The sequence below is a fragment of the Pteropus alecto genome, unplaced genomic scaffold, assembly GCF_000325575.1.
Source record: "Pteropus alecto unplaced genomic scaffold, ASM32557v1 scaffold105, whole genome shotgun sequence".
In the NCBI taxonomy this organism is placed as follows: domain Eukaryota; kingdom Metazoa; phylum Chordata; class Mammalia; order Chiroptera; family Pteropodidae; genus Pteropus; species Pteropus alecto.
The window spans coordinates 7,456,495-7,470,414 of NW_006436294.1; the positions used below are offsets into that span (position 1 = coordinate 7,456,495).

General features: G+C 56.7%; 1 protein-coding gene across 1 annotated transcript in view; it reads left to right on the forward strand.

The window, feature by feature from the left end:
- Nucleotides 1-1,202: 1,202 nt before the first annotated feature.
- The window catches only part of SPATC1 (spermatogenesis and centriole associated 1), a 15,503-nt gene continuing 2,785 nt past the window's right edge, over nt 1,203-13,920 (forward strand). Inside the window, exons 1-5 of the mRNA XM_006912969.3 lie at nt 1,203-1,413; nt 8,389-8,714; nt 8,877-9,105; nt 9,217-9,771; nt 9,885-10,024. Of these exons, the coding sequence (XP_006913031.1) occupies nt 1,203-1,413; nt 8,389-8,714; nt 8,877-9,105; nt 9,217-9,771; nt 9,885-10,024 (1,461 nt within the window). The remainder of the gene's footprint in view (nt 1,414-8,388; nt 8,715-8,876; nt 9,106-9,216; nt 9,772-9,884; nt 10,025-13,920) is intronic.

Below are 13,920 nucleotides of genomic sequence, written 5' to 3' on the forward strand. Positions count from 1 at the left end.
GGAAGGCCCAGCGGGATGCTGGAGACAGGGTGTGGAGCGTCTGCCCCATGCAGAGAGCTCGACCTGGCGCCCAGGACGCCTCGGCCAGGACTGCAGCCTGGGCGTCGGGGGCGGGGGCCTATTGTGAGGTCCAGACGGAATGCTGATCTTCAGCCCCGTCCTTGCCCCACCCGACTACTAGAGTGTGCCCGCGGCTCGTCCCTGGCCTTCACCGTCCCCTCCCGCCTGTGAGCAGAGGCCCGCACAGCCAGTGGAGGTCGAGAGGACGTGGCTCAGCTGACTCCCAAGGCCAGGCCCGCAGAGCCCTCTGCGTAGGCAGCTCTAGGGAAAGGGACCGTGGCAGGGGCTCGGAGATCTGCGTTCTCGGAAGCTGACAAGGGACACGGCCAGGCTCTAGAAGGACTTCCGTCAGGGAGGCCGGGGAGCGGGAAGACGGAGGTGTGGCGCAGGTGGGCATGGCCAGGAGCACCTGGAAGGTGGGGCTCCAGTCACCTGATATGGAAACGCCAAGCGACAGGAAGCCAGGCGCTCAGACGGGGGGCCCGGCCTGGCAGTCAGGCCATGCTCTGAGCACCTGGGGTCGGCAGAAAGCAGGGCCCTGTGTCCAGGTGTCCAAGGCAGAACGGCCCCAGGAGAAGGCTGCCAGGCTGCCATCAGGAGTGGCCGAGGGCCTAAGGAAAGGGCGCCTTGACCAGGAAGGAGGGCGACGACTCCACCCAGCAGCTCCCCCACTGACCACCCGCCCACGTGGCACCAGGCCCTGGGTGGGTGCTGGAGAGCCCCACGGTTTCTGCCCTCCACATAAGTGAGCAGAGCAGCATTAGCTAAGCAGACGGAGCGAGGTGAGTGCCGTGACAGAGACCGCGTCTGCGGGGGAAGCCTAAAGGGCAGTGGTTAGCTTGCCATGGGCACGAGGAAGCTTCGCAGAGGAGGCACCTTCAGAGCAAGGTTGGCTGAACGGAGGAGGGGTCAGCAGAGGCCGAGGCAGGGCCTGCCCACAGGCCCGGAGGCACGAGAGCTGAGCCTGCTGGAGCAGAGAGGCCAAGGAGGGCACTGCCTCTGACCTCACAATACCCACTGGGCCAGCTTTGCGACTTGCAAACTCTGGCGCCCTCCTCCAGCCCGGGCAAGGCCCGGGGCCCTGGGCAGCCTCCAGGTGCAGTGCCCTCGGGTGGGCTGCACCCTTCCCGCTGCCCTGGGGCATGTCTCTACTTACCAGTTATGAGGGGCTTCGGCATCAGATCGAGAGGCTGGTACGGGAAAATGAGGAACTGAAGAAGCTGGTGCGGCTCATTCGGGAGAATCACGAGCTCAAGTCAGCGATCAAGACGCAGGCGGGTGGCCTGTGCATCAGCGGGCTCACCAGCGGGCTCGGCGAGGCGGCAACCGGCCCTTCTCAACACCAGAATAACTGTAAGAACCTGAGTTCAAGGAGAGTGGGTTGGGAGGGTGAAGCTGCACCAAAGGGGAGAGACTGAGCGTGGGAGGCCTCGGGGGTCGTGGGGAGAGAGGCACAGACAGTGACGCCTCTGCAGCCCAGGGGCCCCGCCGGGGCGGGGTGGGTGAAGGCACAGGGCCATTGGGACAAAAGGGCAAAACTAGGCGCTGGCCCCGCCCACCTGCCCACCCTCCGCATCCCCCAACCCCGCTGAACTTCCAAGCAGCTCCATGGACTGAGAATTTCCTGGCTCTGGGACCCAAAAGTGCTGCCCAGATGGGCCCAGTATGTCACTGGCCCTCGGCCTCCCATCCCCTCTCACCCTTTCACACCCGTCCCTCTCTCCCATGACTCTCCATGCAGAGATGGCCAGGAGGCAATTGACAACTTAAGCTTAGAGGCTCAGGGAAGAAGCTAGGACTGAAGCTTGAGGTTGGGGACTCGCTGGTGCGTGACAGAGCCCTGGCGCTGGAGAGTCACAGAGCAGAGTCGAACAGAAGGATGGGCAGAAAAGCAGCTGACGTGATGACGGGCAGGGCTGAGCCGGGAGGGCGCTCAGAGGCCAGGAGGCGAGGGCAGCTGCGGGGCTGAGAGCGGTGATGGCAGCAGAGCGCCAGGACAGGGGAAACTGTGGGCACTGAAGAAACCAGAGGGACAATTTCTGGGCTGGCAAGGTTGCGGAAGGGAGCAACAGGAGTCAGTGGCTGTCACGGTGAGTGGGTGGCTTTACGTAGGGCTAGGAGGTGATGGAATGCTGGTGGCTGTTATATCCACATCCCGCCGCGCCCCCATCTGTCCCAGCCTGAAGGAGGCTGTGTGCCCTCCCATTCGAGGTGCGCTTCTCCAACATGCGCGGAGCCCACGCACTCCGGCGGTGGCCTGCCCTGCCACAGGCCCTGCACCCCACTCTGCCTGCTGTCTGCCCCCTCCCCGGCCGGTTCACAGTCAGATGTGAGACCACCCTTCTTTCCTGAGAGGAGGGCGCTGCTCTGTTAGTCTGCCTCTTAGACCTCTGCAGCTTGGCAGTGGACAACTCTGCCGTCCAAGGAAGGTCACACCTTTCTAGATCTCTCCATCTGGAACTGATGACCTTCCTCTTTCTGAGCTCCAGGAGCACCTTTGCCCCAGCCCAGCCCAACTTCCTCATGGCTGCTTCCTCTCGGGCCCCACCCCCTATACCTCTCCAGCCCCCCCAACACGGTTCACCCTCAGCTGGCAGTGCGGATCCCCTCAGAGGCTCCTGCAGATCCGGCGAGTCCCTGGAACATAGCCCACGCCAGCCGAGACACGGTTCTGATTAACTGCCTGTTCTGTCCACCAGGACACCACACCCGCTCAGGTCTGTGCGCCTTCTCCGACCGTGCCACTTCCAGCTAAAAGCCGCCCTCCCCTTACTCTCGAAAGCTGCCTCTGCCTGCTGCCTGCCCGCTGGGTTCTATGCCACCCAACCTGGCTGCGGCGTGGGATCTGTCTTCACAGTGCCCCGCTACTGATCACAGGCACATAGGCCCCTCTCGTTTGGATGGTTATACTGCTAATGACTCTGAGACAACAGACAGGGCAACAAAACTAATCCACAGGGAAGCGTGACGTTTAAGGAACTAGACTCTGGTTTCCCACTGGCAGGCTCAGCAAGCAACGCTTCTCACTTCAGCATTGATTCGTAAGAGAATCCTTGGACCACTTTTGATTCTCCGACTCCTAGGGGTCAGAGGATCTTTCTCGGCCACTTCCTCACCCTGTGACTGGCCTTCCTCATGGGGCCAGGCTTTTACTCTCAGTTTGCTCTCATGACCTCGACCTTCGGTTCCTCTTTCTGAGCCCACCTTTCTCTTCTCTTGTGCTCTTGTGCCCAGCTGCACCTCCTACACCCTTCGGCCAGACTGTAAGACGTTCACAAGACATCCACGTGGAGTGTCAGGGAAGCAGTGTCAATAGGGAAGGTCAGAGGGGAGGTCACTGAAGGAGGCGAGGCCATCTGAGAAGAGAGTACAGTGGGAAGAGACTGAGGGACACGTGCTGAGTCAGGACAGGTGGAGAAGCCGGCAAAGGAGCACTCACAGACAGGAAAACTGCCACAGTGTGATGTCGCAAGAGGCAAGAGACAGCTTCGGAGACGACAGAGTGTGGACAGAATAAAGGCTGAGAGATGAAGCAAGAAAAGTTCTTAAAAAAAAAGTGTTAATGACTTGGCGTTAACGACCTTGGTTCGAGTGACTTCAGAGTGACTTCAGCCCCACCGTAGGCGAGCGAGGTGAAGAGCGAGTGAGAAATCGAGCGAATAGACCTGACGCTTAGTTCGGGGAGCGCGGCCCCCGGAGCGGGCAGCGGCTGGACGTGGCTGGGGGTCCGGAGCTGCTTTGCGAGATGGCGGAGACCGGAGTGGAGGGGAGGGCCAGAGGGCGCTCTACAGAGGGGGCTGCCCTTGGGCGACAGAAGGGAAGGTGAGGGACAGTGCCCGGAGTGGACTTGGAGACTCCAGACCTGGGTTCGGTTTTCCCTGTGAAAATGCCATTCTCTGAGAGCAGGGCGGGGACAGGCAGGCGGGAAGGTGTGACATAGGGCGAAAGTGGTCGCAGGAATGAGAGGGGAACCTGGGAAGGCTGTCCGTCCGTCCGTCCGTCCGTCTGTCTGTCTGGGCAGTGGCCTGAGTGGTGTCAGCGTGGCTAGATTCTGAAGGCAACGGCCACCTACCCTGTCCAGTGGTGTGTGGTTCGGGGCAGGCAGGCAGCAGGGCCGACTCAGCAGGCGTTGGGGACCAGGCCCGCTGCTGGCCAGAGAGAGAAGAGAGGCCAGTGTGCCAGGGATCTGGAGAGGCTGGACACCGGGTGGCCGGGAGGGACCTGCGACCAAGGCGGAGGCGCAACATGGCAGTCAGGGGCAGCTGAGGAGGGGAGGTCAGTGGATGGGGCACATCGGGGAAGGGGACCCGCCTGGTGCGGTGGGAGATGGCGCCCGGGGTCAGCGCCGGCAGGCCTCCCGCTCGCGGCCGCTGGAGCAGAGAGCAAATAGGGGCCACCAGAGTGCTTGTCATTAAAACAGTGACTCCTCCGAGACAGGCTCCACCCCGCCACTCCTCCCTCCTTGGCCGCAGGACCGGCTGCCCCCGTCTTCTCTCAGGACCTGTCACCACGCCCCTCACGACGTGTCACGCTCAGGATCCGTCCCCCTCGGGACCCATCACCATCCTCCCTCTCTTCCCCTCCTCCTACCTCTCCTGCCCTCTTGGAACCTTGAACTAGAGCCACATTCGCTCACAGATTTCCCCTCTGTGGATCCAGCCTTCTCCTCAGTCCTCCCATGTCGAAAGCAGCAGCTTCCCGCCCAAATGCGCGGGCTCCGCCCCGTCAGAGCCCCGCCCAGCACTCTAGCCCCGCCCCCATCAGCCCCGCCCAGTGTCCTAGCTCCGCCCCACGGGTTTGGCTCCGCCTCCATCCCGGCCTCCTCTGCAGTGCGCGGTGCGCCCTACGCTTGGTCTCTGCGAGGTCTTGGTGGGCCCCAGCGCAACGCAGCCTCCGACCACCCGCGGAGACTACCGGCCACCTTGGCTTCTCCTCGGTCCCCGCGCGAACCCAGGTCTAGGCGGCTGGGTCGCCTCTGCCCGCGGCCTCTCGCTCGCTGACATCTGCGCGCGGGACGAAGGGTCCGAGGAGAGAGAGGCAGCGGGTGGTGGGCAGACCCAGGAGGTACCGCGGCTGAGGTGGCTGCAGCCCAGGGCGAGAGGCCAGGCGAGGGAGGTGGCGCGCGGCGGAGGTCAGCACAGTGGAAAGGCGCGGCCCCGACCTGCGGCATGAGGGTAGGAGACCCGAGTGCAGCCGCTCCAAAATCCCGGCCTTGGGCGGGAAGGATGGAGCTGCCCCTGCGAGGAGCAGGTGGGGGAGGAATCAGAAGTTCAGTTAAACAGTGGAAAACAGTCACCTGCATTTGCGAATCTAAGATATTTGCTTTTCTTTTTCATTTCAATCGTTCGAGGTAACAAAGCAAACTTCCTAGACCCTAAATCATTCTTACATGAAACAAAAAACATGAATGCACGAATCTAAAGCTCGTTTGAAGGTTCTAATAGTGTACTCAAACACAGGAAGATTTCAACTCACAAATCGAGATCGATGAAATAGAAGTTATAAAAAGGACGATCACTTGTACAAAGCTAGGGGCCCAGAATCTCCTCAGCAGAGGTTGACCCCCTGGCTCCTGTTGGCTCAGAACCCCTGTTCACACCTTGTGGCCTGGCATCAGCATTACTAGTGTTCCCCAAACTTAAGTGTCACCATCACCCAGCCAGAGATTTCCTCAAGGCTGTTCCTGAGATTCTCATGGGCGACCCAGATGAGTCACAAACTCTGTGGACATTGTGTTCGTCTGTGACTGATGCTGCCACCATCATGGCCCTAAGCAGTGGACACACAGCCTGTGATACTACCCAGGGGTGCACTTAATTGCACCCCTAAATGCCTGTGACCCCCAATGAATCTTTTTTATATAACAATTTTATTGAGATATAATTCCATACCATATAATTCACCCATTTATAGTGTACAATTCAACGGTTTTTCATATATTCATAGACAAGTACAAACATGACCACAATTTTAGAATGCTTTCATCGCACCAAAAAGAAACCCTTTAGCTATCACACTCCTGCCACCCACCCCTTCTCAGCTCTAAGCAGCACTGATTTACTTTGTTTTTATGGACTTGCCTACTCTGGACATTCCACATATATGGAACCGTACATATGTGGCTTTTGTGGCTTTCGTTTAACAATGTTTTCAAGGTTTATCTATGTTGTAGCGTGAATCACTACTTCTAGGTGGGATTGAGAGGGTTTTCATGAATGAATAATATGCCGTCAATGGACACACCACATTTTGTTTGTCCATTCTTCATTTGATGATTTTTTGTTTTCTCCTTTTGGCTATTATGAACAATACTGCTGCAAACATTCTTATATAAGTTTTTATGTGGATGTGTTTTCATTTCTCTTGGATATATATCTAGGAGTAAATTGCTGGCGATTCTATGTTTACCTGTATGAGAAACTGCTAGTTTGTTTTCCAAAATGGCTGCACTATCTTGCATTTCCACCAGCAGTGTATGAGCGCCCCAATTTCTCTGTGTCCTTGATGACTCTTATTATTTGACTTTTTGATTATAGACATTCTAGTGGGTGTGAAGTGGTATCTCGTTGTGATTTTGACTTGCATTTCTCTGATGACTAGTGTTGCTGAGCATCTTTTCATGTCCTTATTGGCCAACCATATGTCTTCCTTGAGAAACGTCTGTTCGGATCCTTTGCCAATTTTTATTGGACCATTTGTCTTTTTATTATTGAGCTGTAAGAGTTCATATATTCTGGATACAAATCCCTTACCAAATATCTGACTTACAAATATTTCCCCCATTCTGTGGGTTATCTTTTCACTTTCTTGATAGCGTCCTCTGAAGCATAAGAGCTTTTAATTTTGATTAAATACAATTTATCTATTGTTGCCCATGCTTTTGGTGTCGTATCTAAAAAGCCATTGCCTAATCCAAAGTTGCAGAGTTACTGCTCTATTTTTTTCCCAAGAATTTTATAGTTTTTGCTCTTATATTTCAGCCTGTGATACATTTGAGTTGTTTTGTGTGTGATGTGAGGTAAGGGTCCAACTTCATCCTTTTGCACGTGGATATCCATTTTTTGAAAAGATTATTCTTTCCCCATTGAATTGCCTTGACACCCTTGTCAAAGTCAGTTCATCATAGGTACATGGGTTTATTTCTAGACTCATTCTATTCCATGATCTGTATGTCTGTCCTTATGCCAGTGCTGCATAGTTTTGGTTTCTGTAATTCATAGTAAGTTTTGAAATCTGAATATTAGTTCTCCAACTTTCTTCTTTTTCAGGATTCCTATGGCCATTCTGGATCCCCTGCAATTTCATATGAATTTTAGGATCAACTTGCCAATTTCTACAAAGAAGCCAGGCTTGGTTTCTGACAGGGATGGCATTGAATTTGCAGATCACTTTGGGGAATACTGCCATTTTAACAATATTAAGTCTTCTGATCTATGAACGTGGGATGTTTTTCCATTTATTTAGATCTTCTTTAATTTCTCTTAACAATGTTTAGAGCCTTCAGAGGATAAGTTTTGCATTTCTTTCATTAAATTTATTCCTAAATATTTTATTCTTTTGGATGCTGTTTTCTTAATTTCATTTTGGAATTATTTATTGCAAGTCTATGGGACTACATTAGATTTTGTAGACCTCGAGAATCTTGCACTCTTTGTATTCTGAGGAGTATACGATGCCTTCAAAGAGTAACATGAATTTTGGATCACGTACGGCCATCTCAGTGGCCACAGCTTATAATAAGATCATTCTATGGACACTTCCCTCTGTGGTCAGATTAAGCTCTCAGTGCTTAGGGACACAAACTCGAGTCTACTAGACCTCGATTCCTATCTTGATCAATTTTTTTTACTCATCAAGTTTCACGTCTGCTCATATACACATCGTTCTTCCTGCTTCTTGGGTACCGTCTGGGGCCCAAGCACTGCTTTAGGCACTGGGACACAGAAGCAGACAGACAAACCCCTGTTCTCATGGAGCTTCCGTCCTAACGGAGGGAGAAGGAACAAACCAATAAGTCAGTGCAAAGATCTTGGAGAGGAGTCAACTCGGCCACCCATGTCAGCAAGGGGTCAGCAGCTCAGTGCAGTGGGCACATCTGAGAGGCGGGCAGCTGTGAAAGGTCTCTGTGGCTGGGGCCAGGTGTTCAGAGCAGTGAACCTGGGAGGACCGAGAGACGAGAGACCAGGACCTGGTCTCTCTGAAACTCAGAGAGATCGGCCAGCACATCAGAGGCACACGGGCACCTTGGTCCAGGCTCTGGCATGGTAGGAGAGAGCGCCCTCCCCCAAGGGCCGTGTAGGGTCTCAGTGCTTTCTCTGTGTCCCCCAGGTGTCTTCCTGTCCCCGTCCCCGGCAGCAGCAAACGAGCCTGTCCTGGAAGAAGTGGGGATTGTGACTCTGGCACCCCTGACCGACATGCTAAAGAGCCCGCAGCCCAGCCCCGCGGCAGGCTCCATCGTGAGCCCTCTGACGGGCCCTCTCAGCACGCTGCTGCCCTCCCCAGGGACCATGTCGCAGAACAGCCAACTCGCCAGCCTCCTGACCGGCCCCATGGCAGTGCCCACGGCAGGCACACTGACCAGCTCCCTGGGCCTGCCCTCAACCGGCCCCCTGACTCCAAGCAGCCACCTGACCGGCCCCATGGCAGTGCCCACGGCAGGCACACTGACCAGCTCCCTGGGCCTGCCCTCGACCGGCCCCCTGACTCCAAGCAGCCACCTGACCGGCCCCATGGCAGTGTCCCCAGCGGGCACACTGACCAGCTCCCTGGGGCTGCCCTCGACCGGCCCCCTGACGGGCTCCATGGCCATGCCTCAGAGCAGCCCCCTGATGGCCCCTGTGACAGGCACGATGGCTGTCTCTCTGAGCAGCCCCCTGCTGACCTCCACGGCTGCCCCTCTAGGTGTCCCTCAGAACCTTCTGGCCAACCCCATGAGCAATCTGGTGCTATCGGAGGCCTCAAGGGTGCGGCTGGCAGAGCCACTCCGCGGATGCCCCTCTGGACCCCATCCCTCAGCTGGCACAGGGCCTGCTGCCACCTCCAAAGGTACCCCGTGCAGGAGGAGGGGCAGCGGGGGGCCGGAGGGGCCCCCGCCAGGCTAGGGCCTGGTCCTGCCTCGCTCTCATCCTCTCCTCTCTGCCCCCACCTTGTCGCTAGTCCCACTCTCCACCGAGCACCCCCGGCCGACCCAGGACCCGGAGCCCCTCAGCATGACATTCGTGGGTGCGCCCATCCAGACCTCCACCCCCGTGGGCACCGCGGGCACGCCCAGCCCCATGACGGCCTTCTCCTACAGCACCGCAGACCCCCGGACCCAGCCTGGTGCCGCCCAGGCACAAGTGGTTCCAGCCTCGGTTCCAGCCTCTGTCCCCGCCTCCTCAGCTGCCCCCGCCACCGTTGCAGCCCTCCCCTCTGCCCCCACTCCTGCCCCCCAGGCTGCCACCAACCACACCGCCTCGAGTGCCTCCCACACCACCCAGTGCACCCCCCACTCCCCCATCCGGGCACATCACTCCCCCACCCGGCCCTCGCCCACCTCCCACTCCCCCCCGCGCAATCCCTACTCCCCGCCTCGAACCTCCTCCTCCCCGGCTTCCGTCAACGACCCGCGGGGCCCCCGCGGTGTCGCAGAACCGACTCGGAAAACCATGCCGGATTTGGAGCGGAAGCTGGCCCACCGCAAGAGCAGCAAGTTAACTGACTGCCCTCGAGGTCAGTGCCACAGCCAGTTCCCACGGTTCCGGGGGGGCTGCCACCTAGGCACCCACCTGCCTGGGCTGCTGACCACGACTGCTGATACCCCCTCCACCCTTTGCTGTCCCCAGAGCCGAAGCAGCTGGCCTGGGAGCGGCTGGTGGGGGAGATCGCCTTCCAGCTGGACCGCAGAATCCTGTCCAGCATCTTCCCTGAGCGCGTGCGCCTCTATGGCTTCACCGTCTCCAACATCCCTGAAAAGATCATCCAGGTGTGTGGGGACGTCTCCCAGTCACCGCCAGAGGGCCTGCCCCTGGCACCTGGGAGGAATGGAAGCATGCTGGCCCTAGAGGGCCCGCTGGGGGGCCCTGCACTCCAGCTTAGGGACCGCAGCAAAATCCGAGGTGCACCCTGGGATGGAGGAAGCATCATGCTCAGTCCCAGGGGCCAGCGAGTGTCCAGAGCATCTCGTAGCGGGAGCCTGGTGTCCTAGCCACGGCCATCCCAGAGGACCCGGCAGGGGAGGGTCCTGAGCACGGTCAGACCTGCACTCGCCCCCTTTGCCACCGCAATGGCCTCCTCGGGGCCTCCCCCAGACTGGCAGAGTCCACATCTTCTCCCCTGCCCTGTCAGTGTCCTCAAGGGGCACTGGGGAGCACAGGGGAGGCAGGTCCTGGAGCCTCTGAGCAGGCGGCCGCCTCGTGGCGGGGGGAACCTCAGGCCGGGGGTCAGCAAGCGGCCTACCCAGCCTACTCCCTGAGGGACACGGAGGACGATGCTTTCCACGAGCGCCCGAGCGGGTCCGCTTGCCACCGCGGCGGGAGGCTCTCCAAGGCACCGAGAACCGGAGCGGGGCTGCGCGGGCTGCGTGGGGCTGGACTCCCGGGAGCCGTTGTCCAGAACGAGCGCATGCGCGCCCTTCCCCGCCGCCACGTCAGCGCGGGAGGGGTCGCCGCGCCTGTCGGGGGCGTGCGCGCCACCTCCGCCTTTGGGCCACGTGGGCTTCCTTTGGGAGAATAGCTGTCTGTGCTCCCTGCCACCTCCTCTCAGGCTGTCACTGTCTGTGCACCACAGACCTGGCTGTGAATGAGCGGGAACGACTCGTCACAGCGGGTTCATGGGCATCCGCGTTTGATCTTTCCTTCCTTTCCGTTAAGGTGCCCTTGGCCTTTAATGTTAATGTGGTCAGAATTACCCGCTTGTCCCTTTATAGTTTGTACTTTCCATGTCTTGCTTAAGGCTGGTGTGGTAGGGGGCAAAGGGGAGCCGTCAGTCCGGACCGCGTGTCTTGTGTGCCGTTGGGGACTCCTCGCCCCGCCGCCCTCATCACAGGAGGATGACGGAGCAGGAGCGTTTCTCTCCTTCCAGATCGTTCTCGGCTCCCCTGGGCCCTCGGTTCTTCAATATGAATTTTAGGATCAGTCCATCAGGTTCCAGGAAAGCCTAGTTCACACTTCTAGTTTCGCGCTGGTTTTCATATCGAATTGAGGACGTTTGCGCGTCCTTACGGTGCTGAGTACCCTACACACCCATCGCTTCTCGTGCTCATGTCGCCTGGCCCACTTTGGTCGTGTTTGGCTTGACCACCCTTGACGCGTGTCCAGGACTGTCAAGGCCACTGCCGTGTCACGAGTGCAGACTGGCCGTGGCTGTTCAAAACTCGGCCAGCGACGTGGTAGAAGCACGATATTTATGTCTCTAGAGTGCCGCGTGTGATATCTAGTCGGCAAAGGTCACGTTTATAAGCGCGGGTCTGGTTGCCCACGTGGAAATCAGTAACATCTCCGTGAAGAGACGTCCTACTGTTTGAAAATGCGCATTTAAACGCAAGAGATAAAAACACATCGGCCTCTGGTGGAGGGATTGGCTGCATAAGTCCTGGGTTCCCGGGCTCCTCTGTGCTCTACCTGAGAGTCGTCACTTACCCCGTAGGATTTAAGTCACAGCACTAAGCGGTAAGTCTAGGGAAGAGGCAGGAAGCGGACGGCGGGATGTATGGAGACGATCGTTCTCGGTGTTTGAGGAGGTCGGGAGGGAGCTCAGTGCCCGCTGAGCTCGGAGGCCAGTGCCTCCACCACCGTCCTGCCAGCCTCTGGGAGCCTGCGGCTCTCATCATGACCTCCTCGGTCACTCTGCCCAGTGGCCACCATTGCCAATCCCAGAGCCATTGGCCCCATTCTCCTTCCACCAGCAACAGCGCTGCTGGGACCATTCGCTCGCCCCCGAGTTCTAAAGAGGAGGATCCCCCGGAGCCCAGATGCACAGATGCTGCCTTCAGGACCCCAGCAGATGCCCCCAGCCGGCCTTCTGCAGGGCCGGGTGCAGGGTGACGTCCAGTCACATCTGGGGATCATAAAGACGTATGCTGGTCTCGGGGCCATCCTGCCTGCTTGGCTGGACCATCCGTTGGCTCCTATTTGCATGTGATTCCACGTTGCCCAGCCTTTCATTTCCTTTCCCTGGAACATCTCGTTGGTTTTTCTGCGTGCAAACTCCAAATGCCGGTGGTTGCTACATTCCCTAAATTCTACACGGACCCACTGAACCTGGGCAGATCTGGTACTGTCCAAACCAGTTCTGTTTGCTTCACAAATGCAATAAGATTTATGACTAAAAAGCTTTTAGAGAGCCCTGTTTTCAATAGGGACTTACTGACTTTTTTCACTGAACCTAGCTGTCTTTTTTTCTGAGTTTGCGGAGACAGGTATGCCATTTTTTAAGCCCAACTCGAATTTGTCCTGGCGTTCATGCACTCCGCCTCTTTCACCCAATGGCAAAGGTCTTCTGCCCTCTGAGGGATGCTCTGAGTTGCCTTTCTTTCGACTCCCTACTCCTAGGAGACCCTGAGTTCAGCTGCATCAGTGAGGGTGACGGAGGGTGGTACCCTGTAACTGTGTCCAGCTGGGCCTATGGTGCCCCCTGATACTCTGCAGAGTCCCACTCACTGGCCTGCCAAGAATGTTTGGGATTTTGTGTAATGGTTTTTTTATCTGGCTACCTTGCCAAACCCTCAGTTGTCATAGCCTGTATATCATCTTGGCTTTTCTGTGTAGACAATCATAGTGTATAGAATTTAAAAGAAGCAGATAATACATCAACCTCATCTTGTTTGATTTGACTAGAAACACCCACTCCAGCCTTCGCATTAGGCAGGTCGTGTGTCCCAGGCTTTCTGCCAGATATTCTTCAGGCCAGTCAGAGTTCCAGGTTGCAGGTAACAAAGTTCACACTAGCTATTGTAAGCAGAAAAGGATTTATTATAAATGTTTGGGTGGTCACAGCAGCTCAAGGAAGGATACAGAATTAGACTTGTTTGCTCTACAGCCAGTAAAAATGCCAGCACACCAGAGACTCGGCACACCACTTCCACTGCTGGCCCGGGGACAACAGGCAGACTCCCACTCGAATACCCAGAATTTAGTACAGCAGCCCCAAAGAACCGGGGCCATAGCTACTGCACACTTCTGAAAACCTGCACCCTCTGTGTGCACCGCCTCCTAGGCACTCTCTTCCACCCGGAGGTTCCATCCATGGGGTATGTGCTGGGCAGAACCCCAGGTCACACAGGGCTACCTAAGCCACAGGGGCGTCTGGAAAACGTGATTTTTAGCTTCCAGACTCATGGAGCTCAGGAAGGCACGAGAAAGCAGTAAAATAAAAGCCAGATGAACCAGGTTTAGCGTTTGCCAAATCAGATTAAGTTTTTCCTCTTCCTCATTCATTGAGAGTTTTCGTTGTTGTTGTTTTAAATCGTGGACAAATATTGAATTTTTTAGGATGTTTTTCTGTCTCTCATTGAGATGATCACACGATTGTTTCCCTACTTTCTTTTCTCTTTTAACATTTGAGACTCGTGATTAGAACTGCAGGTGTTTCGATAAGCCAGGTGTTTATCTTTGGGCCCTGCTGACCACCAGTCAGGGGCGTGGAGGGCGGGGCTCTGGCCCAGAGGCCGGATCTGACAGCCCTAGTCTCCTCCCATTGGTTGGAACTTAGAGATGTCACGACTTGCTGCAGGAGGCCGGACATGTGGTCTCAGCTGGGGGTTTAAGGGAATGGGAGTTTAAGGGAAGCCGGTGGAAAGTTCTCTGCAGTGGAGCGTGTCGACTGCACAGTTTTGTCTTGCTGACCCTCTCTGTTGATCCTTTGATTCTGTTTCCTCATTTC